The sequence below is a fragment of the Dromiciops gliroides genome, chromosome 3 (genome assembly GCF_019393635.1).
Source record: "Dromiciops gliroides isolate mDroGli1 chromosome 3, mDroGli1.pri, whole genome shotgun sequence".
Classification (NCBI taxonomy): Eukaryota; Metazoa; Chordata; class Mammalia; order Microbiotheria; family Microbiotheriidae; genus Dromiciops; species Dromiciops gliroides.
The window spans coordinates 443,492,531-443,517,454 of record NC_057863.1 but is presented as its reverse complement, the minus strand read 5'-3'; the positions used below and the strand labels follow the sequence as shown (position 1 = coordinate 443,517,454).

The 24,924-nt window shown below is 39.0% G+C and overlaps 1 protein-coding gene across 1 annotated transcript in view; it reads left to right on the top strand.

Annotated features, from left to right (window-relative positions):
• The first annotated feature begins 743 nt into the window (after positions 1-743).
• Positions 744-24,924, top strand: part of GORASP2 (golgi reassembly stacking protein 2) — a 38,198-nt gene continuing 14,017 nt past the window's right edge. The window contains exons 1-5 of the mRNA XM_043996072.1: positions 744-893; positions 20,721-20,801; positions 21,843-22,046; positions 22,335-22,421; positions 23,232-23,362. Coding sequence (XP_043852007.1) covers positions 831-893; positions 20,721-20,801; positions 21,843-22,046; positions 22,335-22,421; positions 23,232-23,362 — 566 coding nt within the window. The 5' untranslated portion in view covers positions 744-830. The remainder of the gene's footprint in view (positions 894-20,720; positions 20,802-21,842; positions 22,047-22,334; positions 22,422-23,231; positions 23,363-24,924) is intronic.

Sequence of the window (24,924 nt, the reverse complement as noted above, 5' to 3'; positions counted from 1 at the left end):
CCATGGGGCAAGAACCACCAAGCCAGAACAGGGATCCTTCCTTGACAGCTGTGAAAGCCAATGAACAGGAAGACTTCGACCAATACTGACCAATCCCCAGAAAAGGGGAGGAGTCCTTGATGATGTTGTTTCCCACCCCCAACCCCCCCCACTCCCCACCCCAACACACAATGGGGGAGAAGGAAGTGGAGAGGATAATTTGCTATTCCCCAAAGCTTCCACAAAGGGAACGAACTCTAAGGTCAGAGCTGTGCAGAGGCCATATTCCTTACAAGAGGGTCCGCCCAAGTGGTTAAATCCAGGACAGAGCTTTAAAGCTAAGGAAGCTTAGGATGAAGGGGGCATCTTTTTCTCTGAGTCAAGCCACTAGGGGGTGCTGCAGTGCAAAGAAAAAAAAAATCTTTGGCAGAGGCGATGACTCAACTTGTTAACTTTGTCCTACTGGGGCCGCTGTAGGAACCCTCCCTGGGAAATGAACAGTAGCTCTGAGATCTCGCGAGAGGAGAAGAGAGTTCGAGCCCGTCACCTTCCACATCACCGCAGCTTCGCTTCTCCGGCTTCCTCAAATGCACACCTCTTCCTACTCCATAACACCTCCACTTCCTCCTTCCCTCCGGCGCCCGGGAGGGGGCGCTATCCCCGGCGCCGCCGCTACCACCGCCGCCACTACTACCACCACCGCAGTGATTTCCCGTCGGGCAGTGCGGCGCCGGCCTCCGGAGCCAGCGAGTGCCACGTCCTAAGTGAGGCCCGGGCCTTGCGCGGGGCGGGGGGGCGGGGAGCTACGCGGAGTCGGGGCCGGAGACCATCGTCCTGTGCCTGCCACCGCCATGGGCTCCTCGCAGAGCGTCGAGATCCCCGGCGGAGGCACCGAAGGCTACCACGTCCTGAGGGTAAGGCTGCGGCCCGGGGACCGGAGCGGTGCGTGCGGGTCGGGGTCGGGGTCGGGTCGGAGTGTGCGGAGCGGGGAGGGAGTGCAGACACACCCACCTCTCCCGGGGGGCCGCGGGTGCGAGGAGGAGGAGGCCCCCGCCCGGCTTCTCGGAGGACGGCCGCCTCCCTGCCTCCCGCGTCCAGGGTCGAGGCTGGCGAGGACGCAGCCCCGCGCACCCCCCAGAACTCTGGGGGGGGGGGCGCCGGGGGCGGCGGCCGTCCGCTTGTCGGTCGCTGCCCGGAGCTTCTCTCCGCGCTTGGCCAGAGGCTGCTCCTTCCTGGCCTCTCGGGGAGAGTGTGTGGGCAAAGAAGGGCGCCTAGCACTCTGCGAGGGACGGCGGTGGCGCCGGCATTGGAGCCTTTGGAGTAATAGACTCCGGTCCCTCGCGCCCCGTGGGGTGTCGGGCTGTCACCTCCTGTCTCCTAGGAGAGAAAGGCCAGTGACTGCCTCCTCCGGCATCGTAGGACGCTAAAAGAAAGCAAGAGCGCAGGGCATAGGCTTGCCCCTGGACGTTTACTTTCAAGCCGTCAACTTCTCTCCCGTGATTCTTGCATTCCCACAATGTCGGTCTGTTTGCCTCTTTAAAAAGCCCTTTCACGACGTGTCCCGCCCGTCCCCCTTCCAGTCTTCTTGCCCCCACACTCTGCAGTCCGGGGACACTGGCCTCTGCAGCTCCCCACGTTGGGCGTCCAGCTCTGCGCTTTCTCCCTGGCTGTCCCCCGTGCTCGGAGATGTCTCTCCACATCTCCGTCTTTTACTTTCCCTGGCTTCCTATAAGTCTCAGCGCTCCCTTCTGCAGGAAGCCTTTCCCCATGCTTCCCCCGGGACTATCCCTACTTATCCTGTGTGGACCCATCTTGTTTGTTTGCATGGTATCTTTCCCGTTAGACTTGAGAGCAGGGAATTCTTTTTGCCCTTTTTTTGTATCCCCAGTGCTTGGCCCAGCTCCATGTAGGAGGCACTCCATAAATGCTACTTACATGACTGAACCTTTCCTCCTATTCTTTGGAACCCAGAATTCTATTGGAGAGTAAAGATTTGGATCGATGAGTGGTGATTGCTGTAACTTATCAGAGCCTATTTCACGGATCTTACACTCCAGTGGTAGCATTTTTAAAAAGGCAACTGTGGTGTGGATGGTGGACTGGCCTTGGACTCAGCAAGAGCTGGGTTCAAGTTCTGCCTCTTGACAATTTAGCTGTATGACCTTAGGGTAATGACTTAACGACCCAAGAATCTCTCTAAGACTGTACTGACATGCTTCTGACCAAGGGGGAAAAAAGCAGTCTGAACAAGAAAAAGGCACTAGAAAGTTTTAATTATCCATAGTGAATGATATTCTAGACTTTATACAAGAAAAGCTAAAAAGATAGCAGACTGCTCTTTAAGACTAGGAGATAACCTTTGGCAATACTTAAAACTACTCTAAAACCATATGGAGTGACAGTAGGGTCAGTGGTAACATGATGGGCACCTGTAGAGTGGTTTCAGAAAGATGACAAAGCCTCATTTATGTCATTAGGCTAGGACTTGAAATATGAGACCTGTTAGGTAACAGTATTTTCACTCAGACAAGGGGCACAGAAATGACAGGACGCATTTAATGGTACTTCCCTCTTTTCTACTTCTTGGTTCCATTCCCCACTTGGAGCATACCAGCTCTTTTACCCTCCAGGGGGCTCCGAGAGCTCCTTACTGTAAGAGGTAGGGAAAAGAAAGTTAGTTGTTAGTGCCTAGGGTCTATCTGTAGAGAAACAGACAAAGACTAGATTGAAATGCTTATTGTTTTAATCATGGAGCATAATTATTACTGAAGGTGATGGAGTGTGATTTATTTAGTAGATGGGTTACAGAGAGTATTACAATTGAAATGATAGTATGGCTTAGAAGCTGCTGACCCTGTCACTGACTTGGAACAGTTTGAACAGTTTCCTTATTCTTGATTCCTTGCTTTTCCCATCTGTAAAATAGCATTGATACTAAACTGATGTGAATGCTAATTTCCCTTTATTGAATTTCTTTCTTCCTATAAATTCAAGTTCTATAGATATTTTATCTTTCATGCTCACTAAAAAGTAGTTAGAAGACAAGCATGGTTATCTCTACATTCTGAAATACAACATGAAGTTGACTAATTTTACTTGACCTTACCCAGAAAATCAGTGGTTAAGGCAGGAATAAAATTCAGGTCTTTTGAGTGCTAGACTTTATTGTTTTAATCCAGGAGAAGCTGCAAACTATGTAACTATATATTGCTTTTTGAAAAAAATATTTTATTTCCCCCAATTGCATGTAAATATATATTGCAGGGTGATGAGGGTTAAGTGACTTGCCCAGGGTCACAAAGCTAGTAAGTGTCAAGTGTCTGAGGTCTGATTTGAACTCAGGTCTTCCTGAATCCAGGGCCAGTGGTGCTTTATCCACTGTACCACCTACCTGCCTCCTAAACATAATTTTTAACATTTATTTTTTTCTTATTTTGAGTTCCAAATTTTCTCTCTTCCTCCCCCCATGAGACTGTAAGCAATCCAATAAAGGTTATACATATTCAGTCATGCAAAACATATTGCCATATTAGTCATGCTGTGAAAGATGACACAGACCCAAAGGGGGAGGGAGGGGACAATAAAAAATTAAAGAAAGTGAAAAATAGTATGCTTAATGCCTAGCACAGTTTCTGGCACATACTAAGTGCTTAACAAACGCTTGTTGATTGCTAAGATTGCCAAGACCTGTTGTGGAATGTCTAAAAGTACCCCTAGACTCTAATGGCATTGTGAAATTCTTGAAACAAAATTAACTTTAATTTGCTATATTTAAAAGAGTGTGGTTGTGCATTTGCTTGGGATGAAGTAGAGGCAAGAGTGAAATTAGCATGAAATCAAACCAAGAATAATAGGGTTTGTGGTAACCCTAAAATATTACTAATTATAGATCAGTGGGTTCAAAATACTTAGAGGCATTATATGATATTCAATTACTGTAACCTAGGAAAGTAAATTCTAGCAAGTCCCTCATTTTAACATATTGTTCCATGTAGTTCTGTCATAAAAGGTCTATTACTCATATTATATTCATGTCAAGAAACCCAGTAAAATACTATGCATCAACTGTGTATATATAGTTACAATCATTATTGGCTAGAGAAATACAAATTAAAACAACTTTGAGATACTCAGATTGGCTAAGGTGATAGAAGGGGAAAATGACAAATGTTTGAGGGGATGTGGAAAAACTGGGAAACAATACAGTGTTGGTGGAACTGTGAAATGATCCAGCCATTTTGGAGAGCAATCTGGGTTTATGCCCAGAGTTAAAACTGTATACCCTCTGACTCAGCAGTACCACTATTAGGTCTCTTTCCTAGGGTGATAAGGGAAAAAGGAAAAGGACCTATATCTTCTAAATATTTATAGCATCTCTCTTTGTGGTGGCAAAGAACAGGAAATTGAAGAGATGCCCATCGGTGGGGGAAATGACTGAATAAGTTGTGGTATATGATTGTGATAGAATGTGTGTGTGTGTGTGTGTGTGTGTGTGTGTGTGTGTGTGTGTGTGATGAGTAGGTTGATTTTAAGAAGACATGGAAAGACTTGCATGAAATAATGGAGAATGAAACTAGCAGAACCAGGAGGAAGTTCTACACATAACAGCGGTGTGTTTTCTGAAGAGTAGCTGTACTGTGAATGACTAAGCTATTCTGAATAACGTGAATATTTAAATCGACTACAAAGTACTTATGAAGGAAGATGCTATCCACCTCCAGACAGAGAACTGACATGGAAATATGTATTGTATGGTTTCACATATGTGTCAAATGATGGCCTTCTCTAGTGTGGGGTTGGAGGGAGGGAAATTAAACTCAAAATGTAACAAAATAAGCAAATAAAAATTGTTAAAATAGTGGCTTATTTTAAAAAAACTCACTGTTTGTTTTTTTACCTTAACTTTTTTTTTACATCACTATCACTTCCCTGCAATGACTTCCCCCCCCCCCAAGTTATAAATATAGGCAAGCAAAACAAATCAACACATTGGCCATATCTGAACATTTTATGCTTAATTTTACACCTCCAGCCCATTAGTATCAAATTCAAATAGAAATGAGACCACTAAACCATATGTAAGAATCCCTGCAACAACCTTACTTAGAACACCACATACTAATATTATCTCTATTTTTTAATTTATTTTGTTAAGTATTTTCAAGTTACAATTTAATCTGGGTTGTGCCATGCTCCAGGAGTGTTGCCCCAGTGGGCTTAGTGTTGGTACTTCTGCATTTGTTGTTTTTTATGATTCAGTAGTTCATTACATTCGTATACCCTAATTTGATTAGCTAATCAGTGCTTTTCTGTTTTGTTTTTAATATTACAAAAAGTGCTGCTGTAAATATTGTTTTGTATATAGACCTTTCCCTATGTCTTTAAACATCTTGGTGTATATTCCTACTAATGCTATTGCTGGGTCAAAGGATGTGTACAGTTTAGTTGGGGGTGGAGGTGGGGGGTTGGTTTGTTTTCCACAATCTATCACAACTTTCTTAAGACCAGAGCTAGTTTAAGAAAAATACTATTGCCAGGCATAGTGACACATAACTGTAATCCCAGTTATCAGGGAGAGTAGGCTGGCAGATCTCTTGAGTTCAGGGATCGGAGTGACAGTGGAATAAGCTGAGTGGGCATCCATACTAAATCCAGCATCCGTAGGGGGACACCTGGTTCTCTAAGCAGAGAAGAATCCAGCCATGCTGGAGAAGAAGCAGGTCAAAACTCCCATGCCAGTCAGTGATGGGGTCAGGCCAGTGAGCAGCCCTTGTACTTCCAGCCTGGACGAGGTAGGGGAACCCCAGTCTTAAAAAGAGAGAAGGAGAAAGGCATGCCAGCACAAGTCAGTCCATTTCACTGGCTTTAAGTTACTGCTGAAGCTGTTCTGTGGTTTAACCATTATATGAAGAATACAACAGTTGCACACTGGAGGAATTATTTGTCTTGGAAGTTATTCCATATTCTTTAAGATCTGGATGCCATGTACAATATAGGGTGTAACTATAAGTATGTGGCTTGTTTTTTAACAAACCTGCCAGAACTTATGTATCCAAATGAGTTTTCTCCCGTTCTGACAGGTTAACCATTATTAGGAGAATATATACTTATTGCTGCAGTTGCTCAGACAGGTTCGGGACTCAGCTTTTTTGGATACTCTCAGAGTCCATAGCATTTTTTTTTTTAATATCTTTGGTGATGACAAAAATTTTAGTGGATTTCTTTCATTTTTGAGGTAGCCAAAAGGTATTTGGTGTCAAATAAGATTTGTTACAAGTTGGGAAGTACAACCATTTTGCAGTCCTTAACACAAAGTATAACTTTTAAGTAGTAGGTCTGGTTTTCACATGGGGCTTGTAAACTGGTTCTGACTGAAGTTCCAAACCTGTTTTAAGCTTGTCCATTCTTTTGGACAAATGAGAAATCTTTGGGGCATTTTAAAAGCTATTTTTTAGAGCAAGAAAAACAAGAAAGGTAGTGGCCCCTTCATTGGGGCAGATGTTATAATAAACTGATAGCCAAGAGAAAGCAGGGCAACTCAATCGCAGTTTTACTTCTATACTGAGTGTCCAAGGGAATATTCTTCAGTCTGGGAATGGTAAAACAAATGTGATTAAGAAAGTATCAGATCCTGAGCTGGTGATCTAAATGAGGTCATATCTCTTGGTCTGAACAAATTATATATCAGGTCCTGAAAGATCTGGCAGGTGAAATCACTGAACTGCTGTCAGTGATCTTTGAAGAATTCAACCAACGTTTATTAAGCAGCAAAAGACTGTATTTGGCCCTGGATAATAATAGCTTACATTCATAGCTTACAAAGTTCTTTCAACATACTTGTCATTTCATTCTCTGAACAGTCCTAGTTGGTAGTACAACTATTATTATTCCCATTTTGTGTAAGTGGAAACTTTATCAGCTAGATAGTGACTCGTCCAGGTTACACATCTAGTAAGTAACAAAGCTGGGGACTCAGTCCTAGGTCTTCTGGGGCTAAGTTGGTGTTCTTTCCAGTGTGCATCACTTTCTTGTAGAGTTGGAGAAAAGACGGTGTTGAAAGATTAGAGATGAATGATTATTGCCCCAATTTTTTTAAAGGGAAAAACTGTACTGTGACACATTGTAAATAGTCAAGCTCAACTTCCATCCCCAGCAGGATATCAGCCTTCGCATGTTGTCTGTGGCTTCTACAAAACGCCCCCAACCTCCTATTTCATTTCTTATGCTGGATATATTGGAACTGTGATGGGGAAAGTCTCAATGTGGAAGGGATAACTGTACATGCCAAATTTATTTTATGCATTGTATTTGTAATTTTATTTATTATTGTGTCTGTTTCCAGCATTATCTCTTAACAAGTTTTAGACTCAAGATATCAAATATCAGAATCAGAAGGGCCCTCTAATCCAATACATGCTTAAAAAAAGATTCCCAAGACAACATGCAATGTCAGGAACTAGAGGAAAGGCCTACCCCAATTCCCCGGAAGCATATTTGGTATATCCCTTGTGGAGAATGTATAGGATCATGTAAACAAAAGTTATGGGATGAGAAGGTGTGAATGGACTCTAATCTGTACTACTGGAGGAGATGCCACATCCATGAGTTCTTGGATCTCTTAAAGAATAATAAAAACTATTTTTAAACATTTAAGAAAGATAAGTGTAAAGGGTTTTTGCACTTAGGTTCAGCAAGTGAACTAGAAAAGTACAGTCTGAAAGAGACATAACTGGATAGTACTTAAATGAAAAAAAAACTGGATATTTTCTGTGGCTGCAAACTCAGTATTTAATAACATGAAGTGACTGCCAGAAACTGTATTGTGATCTTGGCCTGTATTGATAGTATCAAAAACAAGGAAGGTGGTGATTGTGCTATGCTTTGTGCTGGTCAGATCACACTCAGATTAGTTTTTACTCATTTTTGGTTGCCACACTTTAAGAACTTTACTGTAGAGGAGGATGCTCAAGTATAAAACCCTACCATTTTAGGCTAAATAAGAGAAGATTGGAGGAGGGGGAACAAAGAGAAGAGTTCATGATAGCTCAGCCAAACTAATGGACTTATTCTGTATGGCTCCAGAGGGCAGAACCCAGAGCAATGGATAGACTTTACAGGAAGGCTTAATAGATGAAAGAATATTCATTGCACTGCCTCATGAAGTATTAAAAATTCCTGTCCCTAGAGATATTAAAGTAGAGGTTGGACCACTGCGTGTCAAGAATTCATGCTTTAGGTTTAAATGAACTAAATGGTCTTAAGTATGGCTGTGGTCATACTTCATTTATAGTCATATGTTGCTACATCTCTTAGCTGAACAATAGAAATGGAACTAAATTTATAGTTTGATTTTTAGAGTTAGCAATTTTTAGAATTCACCTCTTTTAAGATGAGAAAATTGAGACAAAAATTCAAATATTCTAGTCACACAATAAATTTCTGCCATTTGACCACTGCTTTTTATCAGTGATGTTTGTTCCCTAAAAGACAGTGGGACAAGTGATCACCCAGTTTACCTGTTCCCCCTTGCCAGGGGGAAAAATCCTCACAGAAATTAATGGGAAGAATGGTAATTCTTTTGTTAAGACTAAAGTGAAAGGGAATAAAAGTAAATTATTCATCCCTGCCAGAAATAAAGTAGAGCTATTTTATAAACAAAAAACAGTCTATGCATGGAAGAGATCCTTCATGGCCATCATTGATCTCCAAAACACATTTTTAAAACTTCTACTTTAACTATAGTATTAGATTTCTAATGTGTGGATTTTTTTGATTTCTCTTTTATATAAAATGTGATCAGAGGAGGCAGCTAGGTGGCGAAGTGGTTAGAACACTGGCCATGGAGTCAGAAGAACCTGAGTTCAAATTTGGCCTCACACACTTAACACTTTACTAGCTGTGTGACCCTGGGCAAGTCGCTTAACTTTGATTGCCTCAAACATCGAGGGCCATCTCCAGATGTCCTCCTGATGTATATCTTGCCACTGGACCCCTTATGGCTCTGGAGGAAAGAGTGAGGCTGGTGACTTTTCACAGCCTTCCCTCACTTAAATCCAATTCACTTCAAGTTATGACATTAGGAGATGGTCCTTTCAAGAACAAAGGACAGACAACAACAACAAAATGTGATCAATGCTTTACCAGTAATACTCGAAGGGTGAACTGTTTTGTTTCACTGGATAGCATCCTCTAATTTTTATTAAAACATATATTTTGGGGCAGCTAGGTGGCGCATTGGATAAAGCACCGGCCCTGGATTCAGGAGGACCTGAGTTCGAATCCAGCTTCAGACACTTGACACTTACTAGCTGTGTGACCCTGGACAAGTCACTTAACCCTCGTTGCCCTAAAGTTTTTTTTTTTTTAGTGAGGCAATTGGGGTTAAATGACTTGCCCAGGGTCACACAGCTAGTAAGTGTTAAGTGTCTGAGGCCGGATTTGAACCCAGGTACTCCTGACTCCAGGACCGGTGCTCTATCCACTGCTCCACCTAGCTGCCCCACCCTAAAGTTTTAAAAATATACATTTTAAGAAAATTCAAGTCTAAAGAGCAGTTCCTAAAATGTAGTTATGAATTTATTTTGTCTTTGGTTGCTTTGCTGTAATGCCATTAAAAATTAACTGAGATGACTAAAAGCCTCATGTAATAATTTTAAAGGTTCCTATCGTTGATTTTTTTGTGGTATTTACACATAACCAAAATACATTTTCTGACCCTAATAAACTGTCTGAATATTATTCTTTTATGCTGGTATTTAAAAACATGTCTATGGTTATAAGTTTACAATATGGTATAGTCATTCATTTGGCACCAGCTTCAATTTCATGTCTTTTTAGTAATTGATCATTATTTTTCCAGACATTGTCATATCACTATGTTCATTTGCAATTATTATGTAATGGCATTACTTAGGTACATTGGAATTAATTTTTCTTTAAATTGCACTACATACTTCTCACATGTGAATAACATAATGGCTTATCAATAGAGTTTGCACTTTGAATTACTTATTATTGTCCTCTGATCTCAATATTTCACCTTTAACACTGAAAATAAATTAAAAATTGACGTATACTTAGAACCTAATGAAAACCATTCAGAGGTCCTTAATGAATGGAACTCAGCTTCAGCTGTTTTTTAGGTTTTCATGACAATTTGTGTTTTTTGTTTATAGCATTTGTTAGTAGAGAAATTCAGGGAAAAAAGATTGCATATCAGTTACAAATAGAGTGTCCTCTTAGGTTGATCATATATAAAATAAAGAGAAAAGAACAGACTTTGAAAATTTAAGGTGTGGGTAAGCATTTTTATGAGACTAAAGATTTTTATAGGCCATTTAGAGGGCTACAAAATTGTTTCTAGCTCAGGATGTCAAGGCATGATGCCAGAGTTTCTGCCTTTGCTTTAAGTTAGTATGTCTGTCACTACACTCTTGATTGTTTGGGATACTTTTTTTTATCACCAGTGCCATCTTCTCTTTCAGTCCAATGTCCTGTGTGTATGGGTAAACTCAAATCTTTCCTGCATTCTGTTGATTACTACATTGAGGCCTCCAATCTAACCTATTCTCAGAAGCACAAGACTAGTGTAGGAAATACTATGTTTTTTTTTCCATATATGATTGGGTATGTTTCAGGTGCTGTTGAAAAGAGGCTTTTTATTTAAGTACATATTGGATTAGGCAGCCTCTGAAGGTTCTTCCATCACTTAGATACTGTAATATTCTAGAAACAGCTAGACACATAACATGAGGTAGCTAATGGCAGCATAATTCTCTAGTTGAACTGAATTCTCTTTAGGTACTATTTGTAGTAGATTTATTTTTAGTACACCTCTATTCTTTCTTATCTAGATCATTAAGAAAAATAGTACTTAAGGACATGTAATTGAAAATGAGTGTTACCATTACATAACACTAAATTGATAGGTAGTGTGAACATTGATATAAATAGATTGAGGGACTTACTGAAGTTATAGAGAAGAAATCAGAATAATTATTGTCTCTGGAAGAATGGAGCTGTAGTATACAAGAAAGGGGGAGAATAAAAGTTAGAAGTTCTGGCATAGTTCATTAACATATAAGAATTTATTATTCATATGCATATATTTGCAAAGCATTTTGCTAGGTACTAGCAAGGGTGGACAAAACACTGTCTTCTTCACGTAGCTAGCTTACAATGTAGTAGAGGGATAATATCTATGACATAACCAGAGGCACAAAAATTAATGGGTGAATTTTGAAGAGGGAAAGGTCATTAATGACTGGAGGAATCAAGAAAGCTTCCTGGAAGAGGTAACATTTGAGTTCTGACTTAAAGGGTAGGAATTTAATAAGTCAGAGTGGGAGAGGAAAATATAGAGAACAGTGTAAACAAAGGTTAGAGAGTGCAGGATGGGGCAGCTAGGTGGCACAGTGGATAGAGCACTGGCCCTGGAGTCAGGAGGATCTGAGTTCAAATGCAGCCTCAGACACTTACTAGCTGTGTGACCCTGGGCAAGTCACTTAACCCCAATTGCCTCACTAAAAATAAAAATTTAAAAAAAAAAAGAAAGTGCAGGATGTTTATAGGAGGTAGTGAGTAGACCTGGTTGTTTGGGTTGAAGACCTGGAGGGGAGTGATATAAGGTAGGGGTGCAAAGATAGGGAGGCCCAACGTTTTAGATTTTCAATGCAGTGCTTTCATTGGTAGGCAGGGTAGAGACATGATCCAGTCTGTTCATAGGGAATTCAATATGTGATACCTGTGTAAAACTCTAGGCCTAGAAACATAAAACAGCCCCTCCCTCTCAAGGATTTAGTAACTAATTGACTGAGGGAGTTAAAGAAAAATCCAGGATGGCTCCCAGGTGTCCCAAGTGTGATGCTTTTATCTGCAGACCTAGGAAAGTTAGGAGAAAGGTCAGGATTTTTGGAAGGGGAAAAAGAGAGAGAATGAATTCGCTTTTGGACATGTTGAATTTGAGGTGCAAGAAGGACATTCAAGTGGAGATATCAATCAGTTGGAAATGCAGCACTGGAACTCAGAGTATAGATCTCAATATAGATTTGGGAGCCCTTCATAGAGGTCATGTGAAGCTGTGAGAGTGGTTGAGACATTCCCTTCTCCTCCATCTATTTCCCTGTCCTTTTATCAGTCTGGTAGTAGTATGAAGCATGGATTGGAGGAAGAAAACAGAGGCAGTTGGTAAGGAAGCCTGTACTAATGGCCATGGAAAAAAGTGAAAGGAGAGGCCAGACTAAAAAAACACACAGGACTCAGTGCTTACTGGCTGTGAGAGATGAGATAGAAAGTCGAATCTGAGGTAGCACCAAAGTTGCTCCTGAAAAAAGGCAGAAAAAGAAGCAGGTTTGGAGGAAGAAAGGTAAGTTTACTTTTAGGAATACTGAATTGGAGTTGCTGGCCGCACATTCATTTGGAGGTGTCTAGAAGAGCAATAGGTCTGAAACACAGAGGGAGAGCAAAACAGAGATCTGATCATCATCTGCATTAAGGCGATAGTGGAAGCCATGGAAGATTGCCCAGTGAGAAAGTAATTAGAAAAGAGAGCTAGGGACAGAAGAACCCTGGGAATGCTGTCATTAAAGCACAGGGAAGAAGAGCCAGTGGGCAGAATGTCAGGTGCAGGGCAGCTGGCGGTGCAGTGGATACAGTGTTGGGCCTGGAGTCAGTTCAGATCTGGCTTCAGACATTGAGTAGCTGATTGACCCTGGGTAAGGCACTTAACCCTATTTACCTCAGCTTTCTCATCTGTAAAATGAGCTGGAAAAGGAAAGGGAAAGCCATCTTTGCCAAGAAAACCCCAAATGGAGTCATGAAGAGTCAGATGTGACTGAAAAACAACTCGGCAACAGCAGCAAAAAGAATGTCAGGTATCTTGGAAGGTAAATGATGGAGGGAGCAACAAGGCCACAAAAAAAGATGGTTTAGCACTGCACAGCTCATGGAAGATGTTTAGAAAACTCAAGAGATAGCCAGATGCTTATGGGAATAAACAAAATGTAAGGTTCTTCCCACCACCCCACCACCCCACCCCACCTCCCGGCCCCAAGCTGCTACATATATATAATTGAAAAGCGGTGCTTAAAATTTCCCATTTTTGATAGTGTAACGTAACAAATATAGGTACCTTAGCATGGGAGAATGAAGAAAAATTGAAATAAGTTCAAGATAGCCACCCCAGGATGGAAAGAACAAGTTTATGAAGAATATTAAGAACAAACACAAATCAGTGTTCAAGTGTTCATCTTAATGCTGATGAAAGAGGGAGGGAGGGCAGGTGGCAAACCCTTAGTGAAAAACAGATTTAATGTAAATGAAAAGGAAAAATGTAGGCTTAATCTGAGGAAAGTTTCTAATGGTAGAATTTTACAGGTTGATGGGATAGAAGTGGAAGCCTGATTTTTTTTTTTTTTTTGTGGGGCAATGGGGGTTAAGTGACTTGCCCAGGGTCACACAGCCAGTAAAGTGTCAAGTGTCTGAGGCCAGATTTGAACTCAGGAACTCCTGAATCCAGGGCCGGTGCTTTATCCACTGCGCCATCTAGCCGCCCCCGGAAGCCTGATTTTTATTATTTACAAGATGATTCAACATGGCAGTGGATTGTTATACTATAGGAAACCCTTCTGTATTTTAGGAATAGATTGATTTACACACCTTATCTTTTTTACATATCAAGTTCTAGAATACATTAGCATCAACTTCTTTTTCTCCTCCTTGCCAGAATTGTAGGTATCTTCTTTTTTTTTTTTTTTTTTTTAGTGAGGCAATTGGGGTTAAGTGACTTGCCTAGGGTCACACAGCTAGTAAGTGTTAAGTGTCTGAGGCCGGATTTGAACCCAGGTACTCCTGACTCCAGGGCCGGTGCTCTATCCACTGTGCCATCTAGCTGCCCGTGTAGGTATCTTCTTAACAATTATCATTTAATAAACATATTTGTCCATTGGATGTCTTCACAAATCATGAGTCTTAATGAAGATAATTCTTGAATCTATTTATACAGTCCTGAACTTTCTCTTGCATCTCCAAGTATCTGTTGAGCATCTCAAACTCAATATCCAGCAGACACCTTAAACTAAACACAAAAGAACAATGATAAAGGACTAAACCAATTACAAACTAGTTACATTCTAATTTGTGGAGATAATACACGTTCTCTCTGAATCTGTTTTGGCATCTGGGTGATAGAGGGAATCTAATTAGGCAAGGCCTACGAATAGTTCTGTTATATCATAATGATCTTAAGAGAAGAATGAAAAGAATGGGAAAGAGGAGAGAGGAAGGGAAAAGAAGCTTAGAGAAAAATATTTCACATAATCAGAATATAGACATCTATACAAACAAGATTGAGTGTGGGGGAATGGATGATGCTTAAGCCTCATTCTCATCCCAGCTGGCTGAAGGAGGGAAGAATAGAATAACACTCACCTAATTGTGAACAGAAATATATTTCACTCAACAGGGAAGTAGGAAAAGGAGGATAATAGGAAGAATAGATTAAAGGAAAGATCAGGCCTAAGCAAAACAAACTTGAAGTTTGTACGAAAATATTTATAGCTCTTCTGGAGGTGGACAAAGAATGGGAATCTGAGGGGCTGCCTATAGATTAGGGAAAGGCTGAACAAGTTATGCTATATAAATGTGAAGGAATACTGTTGTGTTGTAAGAAATGATGACAGGAATGGTTTCAGAGAAACACAAGAAGACATAAAAACTGATGCAGAGTGAAGTGAACAGAACCAGGAGAAAAATGTATACAATGATAACAATATGGTAAACAACTTTAAAAGAATTAGAAACTATGATCAGTGTAATGACCAACCATGTTTCCAAAAAACTATTGATGAAGCATTCTCCACCTCCTAATAGAGAGATGAAAGACTTAAAGTACAGAATGAGACATACACACCATATCCATGTGTGTGTGTATATATACAATATAGCCAATGAAGACATTTGATTTTCCTGACTATGCATATTTGCAACATAGGTTTTGTTTTTTCCTTTATTCTCAATGCAGGAATGAGAGTAGGGTTGGAGTTGGAGAGAAAGCAAAATTTTGCTGATTAAATATAAAAATTTTAAAAGGAAAATATTGATTACGTGAAGAGATCAGGTTCCTGTGTAGTCTACATTTCTTTGACCCTTCATGTTTCCTACTCCTGAATATTGTTTTTAACCATTTCCCTTTGTATTGATATCACCAAGTATCACAGTATATGTTGATTTAATTTGTAGGGTCTTATCATATATTGAAGGGTTTTTCTGCCTTTTTATCCTCTGCAACAGATGTGATGGTAGTCTTTTTGCAAATACTTACAATACAAGAGAAGCAAAATGTCCCATGAAATGTTGTTTCTAGTTGCTATTGGATTCTTAATAAAAGGCAGGGCAATGAGGGTTAAGTGACTTGCCCAGGGTCACACAGCTAGTAAGTGTCAAGTCGGTAAGCATATATGAAGCACCTACTGTGTATCAGGCACTGTGCTGAGTGCTTGGAATACAAAGACAAAAACATTCTTGCCCCCAAGGAGCTCAGTTTCCTGGAGGAGATTATATGCAAACAGATGGGTGCAAACAACATGTATTCAGTCAGTCTTCAATTTTGGAGGCTGGTGGGAGAGAGTGAAGTTCCTAGAAAATGGCACAAAAGTAAAAAAATGTCGATGCATTGAACTTATGGGAAATAGGGGGTTAGGTTCCCATGACCACCCAAAATGGTAATCTTTCACCAGAGATTGCTAAATATACTTCTCTGGGTATCATTCTTTTTTTTTTTTTTATTTATTTTTTTTTTTTTTATTTTTTTTTTTTTTTTATTTTTTTAGTGAGGCAATTGGGGTTAAGTGACTTGCCCAGGGTCACACAGCTAGCAAGTGTCAAGTGTCTGAGGCCGGACCTGAACTCAGGTACTCCTGACTTCAGGGCTAGTGCTCTATCCACTGCACCACCTAGCTGCCCCTGGGTATCATTCTTTATAACAAAACATTAATTCTAACAATGCGCACTTTTCCTAACATAGTAGCTATGAAATAACCCATAAAATGCAGTGCACAAAATAAAATTGCTAACGGCAAAACATTTTTGCACTAGTTAATTACCTAGAATTCTGTGACTTTTTGTGCTGACATCTCCAGCAAAACAAAACAAAGCAAAACTTTGATTTTAGATAATATTCACTTTTTATAGTACATGAAATCTACAGTACCATAAATACTGTACAGCAAATAAAATTCTTAAAACAAACTTTTTTTTTAACCTGAATCTTCCCTTCCGCTGTGTCAGACAGATAGCAATTTGAGGGCATTGTACTGTATGCTATACTGCTATAAACCTCCATACCTTTGCTGCCCTCTGAAAACCAAGGGAGAGGTTGTTGGGACATCAGTCATTGCTGAGGCTGGCAAGGTCTCAGCATCACCTTAGAGCTCGAAGGACTTGCACTATGCTTTGGGGACATAATTGCAACACAAAACTTGAGTTTTAAAGGCAAACAATGAAAATGAGCAATGAGTGCACAAGGAGCAGTTGGGTGAACCAGACCAATGAAGCACCTAATAGAATACGAGCTGGTCCCCAAACTTGCATGCATTGCACCTCTCATTTTTTTTTCTCTATTGCACAAAGTGAAAATTAGGTTACTTATAAAATCACACAAATGCTTGAAGTAGTACAAGTTAAATGCACAAATGTTGAGGATTGATTCTACAGGATAAATTAGGGACAATCTCAGAGGGAAGATGGTACTTTAAAACTCTATCATTCTTTTACTTGCCCCTCAAAAGACAGCCTGTCAACCATCCTCCCAATTGATTGCAACATCCTTTTGTCTTTGGTTTCATTTGCAACAAAATATCAAAATCAAGAACATTCCTCTAAGTGCTATATCCACCCATTCATCATCAGAGATCTCACATTAGACTACAAACAGTTAATATTTGTAGAAGATCTGAAAACTGCATAATTTTTGGCATTGCCACTTCACCATCTCAGGAGTATTCTTTTGTTGGGGGGGCAGGGCAATGAGGGTTAAGTGACTTGCCCAGGGTCACACAGCTAGTAAGTGTCAAGTATCTGAGGCCAGATTTTAACTCAGGTACTCCTGAATCCAGGGCCGGTGCTTTATTCACTGCACCACCTAGCTGCCCCTTCAGGAGTATTCTAAGGGTGGTAGAAAGAAGAATTTATTATTTTTCTTAGAATCTATTTGCCAGAGAGTCTTAACCTGTGTCCCAGGAACTTATTTAAAAAATTTTTGGTAACCATGATTCAATGTAATTGGCTTCCTTTGTAATCCTGTATTTTTATGAATTTAAAAATATTCTGAGAAGGGTTTCATAAGCTTCACTAGATTTTCATTGAAGTCCATGACACAAAAAAAGGTGAAGAATCCCTAATTTAAATATGCCATTATTCAAAACTACAGTGGCAGTTTTCTGCTGGTTCCTTCAAGAAGATTTCATATACATAAAATAAATAATATTTATTTGGGGAAGCTTCATGAAGCTTCATTGCTAATAGGTGATTTTTCCCTCCTGAAATTTCTACATCTGTTAAAGTGGTTTTCTTCTCTTCTCCCTTCCCTGCATTAGGTTTTTAGTAAAGGAATACAGTAGAATATTGTAAAGATACAGGTAAAATTGAGTAAACCAAGTTGATTTATGGAATGTAATTTTAAAATTATATTCAATATTATGCACAGAATTTTTACTTAGCTAGAGCTTTGGTACATAAAGTATAAGGCCAGATATTATATAACATCCTTTAGGTCACTTACCTAGGCAACAATAAAGCCAAAAATAATATTTGCTTCTCTTAACCCACTGGTTACTCACCTAAAATGAAATTAATCATTATAATTCTTAAATATCATTTTGCAAATGATGAGTTGTTAATGGCCTACGAAGTCACTAAGGTAGCTTTTTGCCCATTGTGAAACATATTGAAAGAAGACTCAATCAGATTTAAAGGAGACTGAAGACAGAATTAGCAACTGAGAGAAGACTTGGGATGGCAAGAATTGAGTGATATTATGTTTAATAGAAATTGGTGCCTAAAATATTTAAATCAGTCAATAATATTGTAAAAGAAGCTTTACTATGTAGGAAATTTAGTGTGCACTATTCTAGATTTTAATTTCTGTTTTTGACAATAAAATAGGAATTTTCCTTGAATAGCATTTGGACTAAAGAGAAACTATTGTGCGCACTGCTGGTGATGTAGCAGTAATTAACAAGTCCTGTTTCTTGATTGCTAATGGCATAAAAAAAATTTGGAGAGATTAATTTCAAGGCCCATTAGAACAGAGGAAAACTGATATTTGAAGTAAATTAAAATGGGGGGAAATTAGCAAAACATTTTATTTAAGTTGGTATTTAGAACTGAAAATTATCTGTCGAACCTTTTAAGTTGTGGAGAGGATGCCTATAATAGAACCTGCCCTGTACTAGGCCCTTTACTAGCCCCTGGGGGTGTAAAGGCAAAAATAAAACAGTCCTTGTTTTAAAAGAGCTCACCTTCTATCAATAGCATATATACATATCAGTAAATACTTAATATAGGCCCTGTAAATACAAGATAATTTGGTGGGGAAGGGGATCAAGTAAAGCCTTGTTAATGAGGTGGTGCTTAAACTGAGTCTTGAAAGAAACTAGAGATTTTAAGAGAGTATATTCTGGGCAATGGGGGACAGCCTATACAAATTAAAGGAATAGAAATGGAATGTCCAGTACGGAGTCAGCAGGAATAATTTGTAAAAAGATTGAAAATGTCAGAAGGGGCCAGGTTGTGGACAACTTTAGATCCCAAAAGGAGCTTAGATTTGGTCCTGGAGGGAATACGGAGCCACTGAAGTTTGTTAAATCAAGAATGGTGAAATCATCAGTCCTGCACATTAGAAAAATCACCTTGGTGGCTGTGTGAAGGATGAATTAGAGCTAGGGAAACTAAACAGGAGGCTTGAAGTAGTACAGGTGAAAGCTGATGAGGATTTGAACCAGGCTTTTGGCAAGATAGGAACCAGTGTGTCTTCAGCTTCGGAAGTAAGAGATGGCATTTCCAAATCTTACTTTTGGCTGCTTTAAGAAAGGTAATCTTGTTGGTAGCCCCTACAGAAAAGTCTGAAGTGGATCTTTAAATGAACAAATGAAAAAGAATTTGTGAAGAATAATAATTTACTATGTACCAAGCACTACACTAAGAACTGGAAATACAAATACAAAAGAGACAAATCTGTGCCACCACAGAGCTTACTTTATAAGAAAAGAGGCAAGGCGTATGGGGAACGATGACCAGGAAGGGGTAAAGTCATGGGAATGCTGAGTGGGGCCATAGGGCAATCAATCACTTGTTGATGCCATTTTCAGATGACCTGACCATCTCTGTAGCTGTCACCCTGTATCTCTTTTCAGTTAGTCTTGGGGGGGGGGGCGGGGGGAGGGACAAGAAGCCGTGGGTTTGAAGTTTTCAGGGACTGAGACTTGAATCAGGGAAAAGGTCTCAGCACTTATTAGCAGAAAAAGATGACTGAGGCAGTGTCAGTAATTACCAAATGAGATACCCATTTTCCCTGTTTATACAAAATTTTAATGAAACATTATTTAATGTTTTATGTTTTAATGAACCATATATATTGCAGAAACAAATTTAATTCTTATGCATCCTTGATCGGAAACCTTCCTGATACTTTAAATATTAATAAATATTATTAATTATAATATATGATCATATTAATAAACATGGTAATTTTAAGAAATGAACTGATAGTATTAATAAATATTAATTTGTTTTATTGTGATATTAATTAATATTAAAATAATATTGTTTTAATGAAATGTATATGTTGCATGCACAAGTTTAATTCTTAAGCATCCTTTATCATAAATCTTTTCCTGATACTTTAAGCATTTGGACCTTATTTAGCCTTTTGCTAAGGGGTAACCCTCTTATGCACTTATCATGAAGAGGCTTCAAAAGTGTAAAGAATTTGGAATCAGGAGACTGATTGATTCACATGCTGCCTTGAACACTTGCTTGATGTCACTTATTAAAGAACTTTCTACTCTTCAGGAAAACTTCATTCAAATCCTGCCTCCTATTAATAATATTATTATTATTAGCTAAAGCAAAGCTTCTTAAACTGTGGGTTGCAACCCCATATTGTATCATATAACTGAATGTGGGGGGTCATGAAAATTTTGGCAAAAGTAAAAGGTTATATATACCTATTTTACATACCTATATGCCCGGGGTCCCATAAAAATTTGGGGGGGGAAAGGGATCATAAGTGGGAAAAGTTTAAGAAGCCCTGAGCTAAATGACCATGGACATAATTCTCTTTACCCCTCTGGATCTCTATTTCTTCATCTATAAAATGGTAATAGTAATTATTTCATTACTAACTTCACAGAATAGTTGGAAGAAAGGATTTCGTAAGCCTTCAAATACTATAGAAGTATGAGATACTATTTGGTTTTTTAATCCCCTTCTAGATCCTAAGTATGCTCTGTATGCTATAGATACTTGATGAACATTTATTTCATTGAATTACCACAAGTTTGGTGCTTAATTAAGAGGCCACAGAAGAATGTAAGACAAGGTTCCTGCCTAGTTGGAGGGATTTATTTTTGTATGAAACAAATATCATAAGGTCATACACAGTGATTAAATGACAATTAGTCTACTAAGTTACTAATTTTATTTATAATAACTTAAATTTTTCTATCAATATTTTATCTTTATAGGTACAAGAAAATTCCCCAGGCCATAGAGCTGGACTAGAGCCCTTCTTTGATTTTATTGTTTCTATCAATGGTTCAAGATTAGTAAGTTCAATTTTTTACTTTTCTAATTACATTTTGTAGTCTTTTGAAAGTGAGAGTTTTAAGGCTCATTTGGTATTTGTACTTAGAGGTTTTTAAAATGTGCTCTTGAGTGCTTTTGGGTTTTGCAAGTCTCTTTTTGGCAGGTAATGTGGCTGTCCTCTTAGACCATATTCTCAAATAACTTGTCATTTTCCCTGAACTCTTGATTTATTGGTGCATAAGTTATTTAATTAGAAGCAAATAAGAAAAATTGTTCAAAAAGAATATAATTAAAATCACTTGTGAAATGCTTTTCATTTACATACCAATTGGAATTCCAATTTTAAGACTGTTGTATAATCCTGTCAAGGTTAGTTCTTGTACCTGTTGGTCCTCAACTTGTTTATTTTTAAAGGACCTTTTTTGTTTCTTGTCTGTTAGATTCCTTCCCACAGTGTTCATTACTCAGGTAAAATACTTTAATTTTTTTTCTTTTTCTTTCTTCCCATCCCTATTATCATTGATTAAACAAAGGAAGAAGCCCAGATGCAGTTAGCTTTTGAAAAATAAATTTCTACCTCTATTTTCTAAAAATCCATTATTTTAAAAGGTATTTTTCTAGTTTAAATAGTAACAGGACTATTCATTGACCTTCTAGGTTCCTTTTTGCTTTTATCTCTAAAGTCTTCTCCTACCCCATTCCCCAGCAAGCTAACCTCCAGATTACATTGTTTAATGGCATAAGTCACAGTCTAGTTAATAAAAATGTTAAATCTGCGGTGGAAGCTTACTTGAAAACATGAATGGTGCTCCATTTTATTTAGTTGTTTGCATTTTGTTACTAATGATAGGGGAGAAGTAAAATAGTAAGACTTTGTTATTGGTTTTTCTTTACTTTCCTGCTTTTTATAAACTAATATATAAATATTTTTATTCCTTTGTTGTCTTTTCTGTATCTTGATTCTTGAAGTGTTTTTTGTGGTCCCATATAGTAAATAATCTAAGAAAATTAGGCAACAATTTTGAGTTTTATAAAGAAAAACTCTCTCTCTTTATTTGCAGAATAAAGACAATGATACTCTCAAAGATCTACTAAAAGCCAATGTTGAAAAGCCTGTAAAAATGCTTGTCTACAGTAGCAAAACACTGGAACTAAGAGAAACATCAGTCACACCCAGTAACATGTGGGGTGGGCAGGGTTTGCTCGGAGTGAGCATTCGTTTCTGCAGCTTTGATGGGGCCAATGAAAATGTCTGGCACGTTTTGGTAGGTATTGTTTGTGAACTATCACAGCTGAGCTATATTTTGTACAAATGGTTTAGAGGAAGACATAATAAAACTAGCTTCTATAGAAATATGCACAATATTTTCTAAAATTTATGGAAATTATGAAAAGTTTATATAATTTTAAAGCTGTTCTGATAAAACTGGATTGTTGTATTCAGAAGGTTGTTTTTACTGTTTCTCATTTTGTCAGAAGACCTATGAATTTTAAAGTTTGGGGGATTATGAAATTTAAATATCATTTGTATTGTTTTATTTTGTTCATACTAGGAAGTGGAGTCAAATTCTCCTGCAGCGTTGGCAGGTCTTAGACCTTATAGTGATTATATCATTGGAGCTGATACTGTTATGAATGAGGTAATATAACATGTCACTTGACTTTTGTTACGAACAGTAAAAGTCAGTATGATGTTTTCCTGCTGACATTTGACTTCAGAATTATAGTACTACCTACCTGGCATCCAGAAACTAAAGTGTGGATACTCCTCAAGAAGCCAGGGCCATCTCCACACCACAGTAGAGTATTGGAGTATAATTTAGTAGAGGATTCTTTTAATAACTGAGTATAAAGGAGGATTGTTGTGGAACTTGGCAGTGGAAAAAGAATACCACTAAGGAGGCTGATTCTGGGGCTTCTGCTTGGAGTGATATTTCTGAACTCTAACCAAACGCTGAACAGAAAAGTTCTTTACCAGATCTGGGGAAAGCAGAAATAAAGAAGTTAAGGTAGAGTTGGGAATTAGGGTGGCAGCATGTGATAAAGAGGGGCGATCTAGGCATAGAATTTGGGGGAAAGGAGAATTGAATAAGCCACAAGGCAAGGGATGGGGGGAGTAAAAGTGTGCTACGTTGCAATGACACCTTCTACAAACCACTTACCTTCGCCTTTTCCAAACATACAATTATCCCTCTCTAAAGTCATGCCTAAATATTTGTTATAAAACCCAACTTCTCTAAATTTTGGAGGTAAAGTTTCTTAAGCCACAGAGGTGTCAAGTATTGTCCTTGTATATAATTATCCAAAGGAACACTGGCCTATGATTGGTTGCATACCACAGTGTACCCACCCTTTTCCTAGGAAATAACTGGCAAATTGGAAATAGTTGATGTCTATGTGCTACACTATCGTGATATAAACGCAGATGTCTCCTGTACATTCTTTTTCAGTCTGAAGATCTGTTCAGCCTTATTGAAACACATGAAGCAAAACCATTAAAACTTTATGTATACAACACAGACACTGATAATTGCCGAGAAGTGATTATTACACCAAATTCTGCATGGGGTGGAGAAGGCAGGTACGGTCAATGGACACCAAAAATTATGGCTATATAAACTTTTAACAAATGACTTCTTTATGGAGAGACTCTTCTATTTCTTGTGTGAAAGCTAGAAAGGAAGAAGGAGCATACGCAGTTTTGCCCAAATTAGAAATCTGTAAAAAAAGTAATATTTGTATGTTACTTCTAGGGACTGGGGCTGCTTTAATTATGGAAGACTATACAGTGAATTTAAACCTTTCTTTTCATTCCAAACCATTGGGTAATAGGCTATGATTATAGTTTAGTGCATGGGTTAGCAGCATTTCAAAAGCAAGGTCCATACCCTTGTTCTGACATGCCTAGGAAAGAAGTGGCAAAGAGTGGGCCCAAGGCATCCTGACTTGCATGGGCAATATGGTAGAACCAGAGCGAGCCCTATAAGCCTGGATGGTAAAAACTCTTCTCCCAGTCTCCTTCCCCCCAACAAAGGTATTTTTTAATGCTTCCTGAAATTCAGCCAATCAGAATTCCAGCTAGTTTCCTTTTAATTAACAAGAAGCCTTTAAAATGCATATACTTCTGGGGCAGCTAGGTGGCATAGTGGATAGAGCACCGGCCCTGGAGTCAGGAGTACCTGAGTTCAAATCCGGCCTCAGACACATAACACTTACTAGCTGTGTGACCCTGGGCAAGTCACTTAACCCCAGTTGCCTCACTTTAAAAAAAAAAATGCATATGCTTCTGGGAAGGCTGTTAGTTACTAATACTTTAGTGCAAATTAAGTTAATTAGATTGTTTGGGGGAAGTTTAATTTTGAAGTAGGTGGTGCCTAGGTGGGAAGACTTAGATGTAGTACATTCCTAAGTTGTTGGGGAGAAGTTTTGAGCTGCCAGAAGGTAGCATTAAGGGTATTGGGTATCTAGGGATCAGGAAGAACAGGTGTCAAAAAGTGGGAGGGTTCTGAGGAGGAAAACCACAAATTTTGTAATTTACATTAAAGTACATCTCCCCTCCAAAAGAGCAATGGGCATTGACTCTTCTCCTTAAAATGTGGTAGCCCAAGAGGTAAGTCCCATCTGCTCATTATCCTTTAGAGCAGTGCTTCTTAAACTTTTTCCACTCATGACCTTATTGCCTGAGAAATTTTTATGCAACCTGGGCATATAGGTATATAAAATAGGTATACAGATCAAACATTTACTGCCAGATGTTTTGCACTCCCCCCCCCCCACACACACACACACATTGTTACATGAATGAGGTTGAGACCCACAGTTTAAGAAACTTTGCTTTAGAGAGTCTTGGGTAATGCTAGGTGGCTAGCTGAGAGGAGGCTTAGTGGAGCATTGGAGAAAAGGGCAACCATTGACTTAAGTTTCTAGGATATGCTAGACCTCCTACTTACTGGGGGCATCTAGGTTTTGAAATAGAGCCTACTCTGTAGTGAAGAAGACTTTCTGTTATGCTTCCCCACCCCCCCTTCCCAATACTACCTTATTCTAAGAAATTTATTCCCCCTTTCTCCATTCCTGCTTGCTGAGTTAATTAGGGATGAAAAAGACAGGAGCTTAAGGGAAGCTTTGTAGAAATGGGCCTGT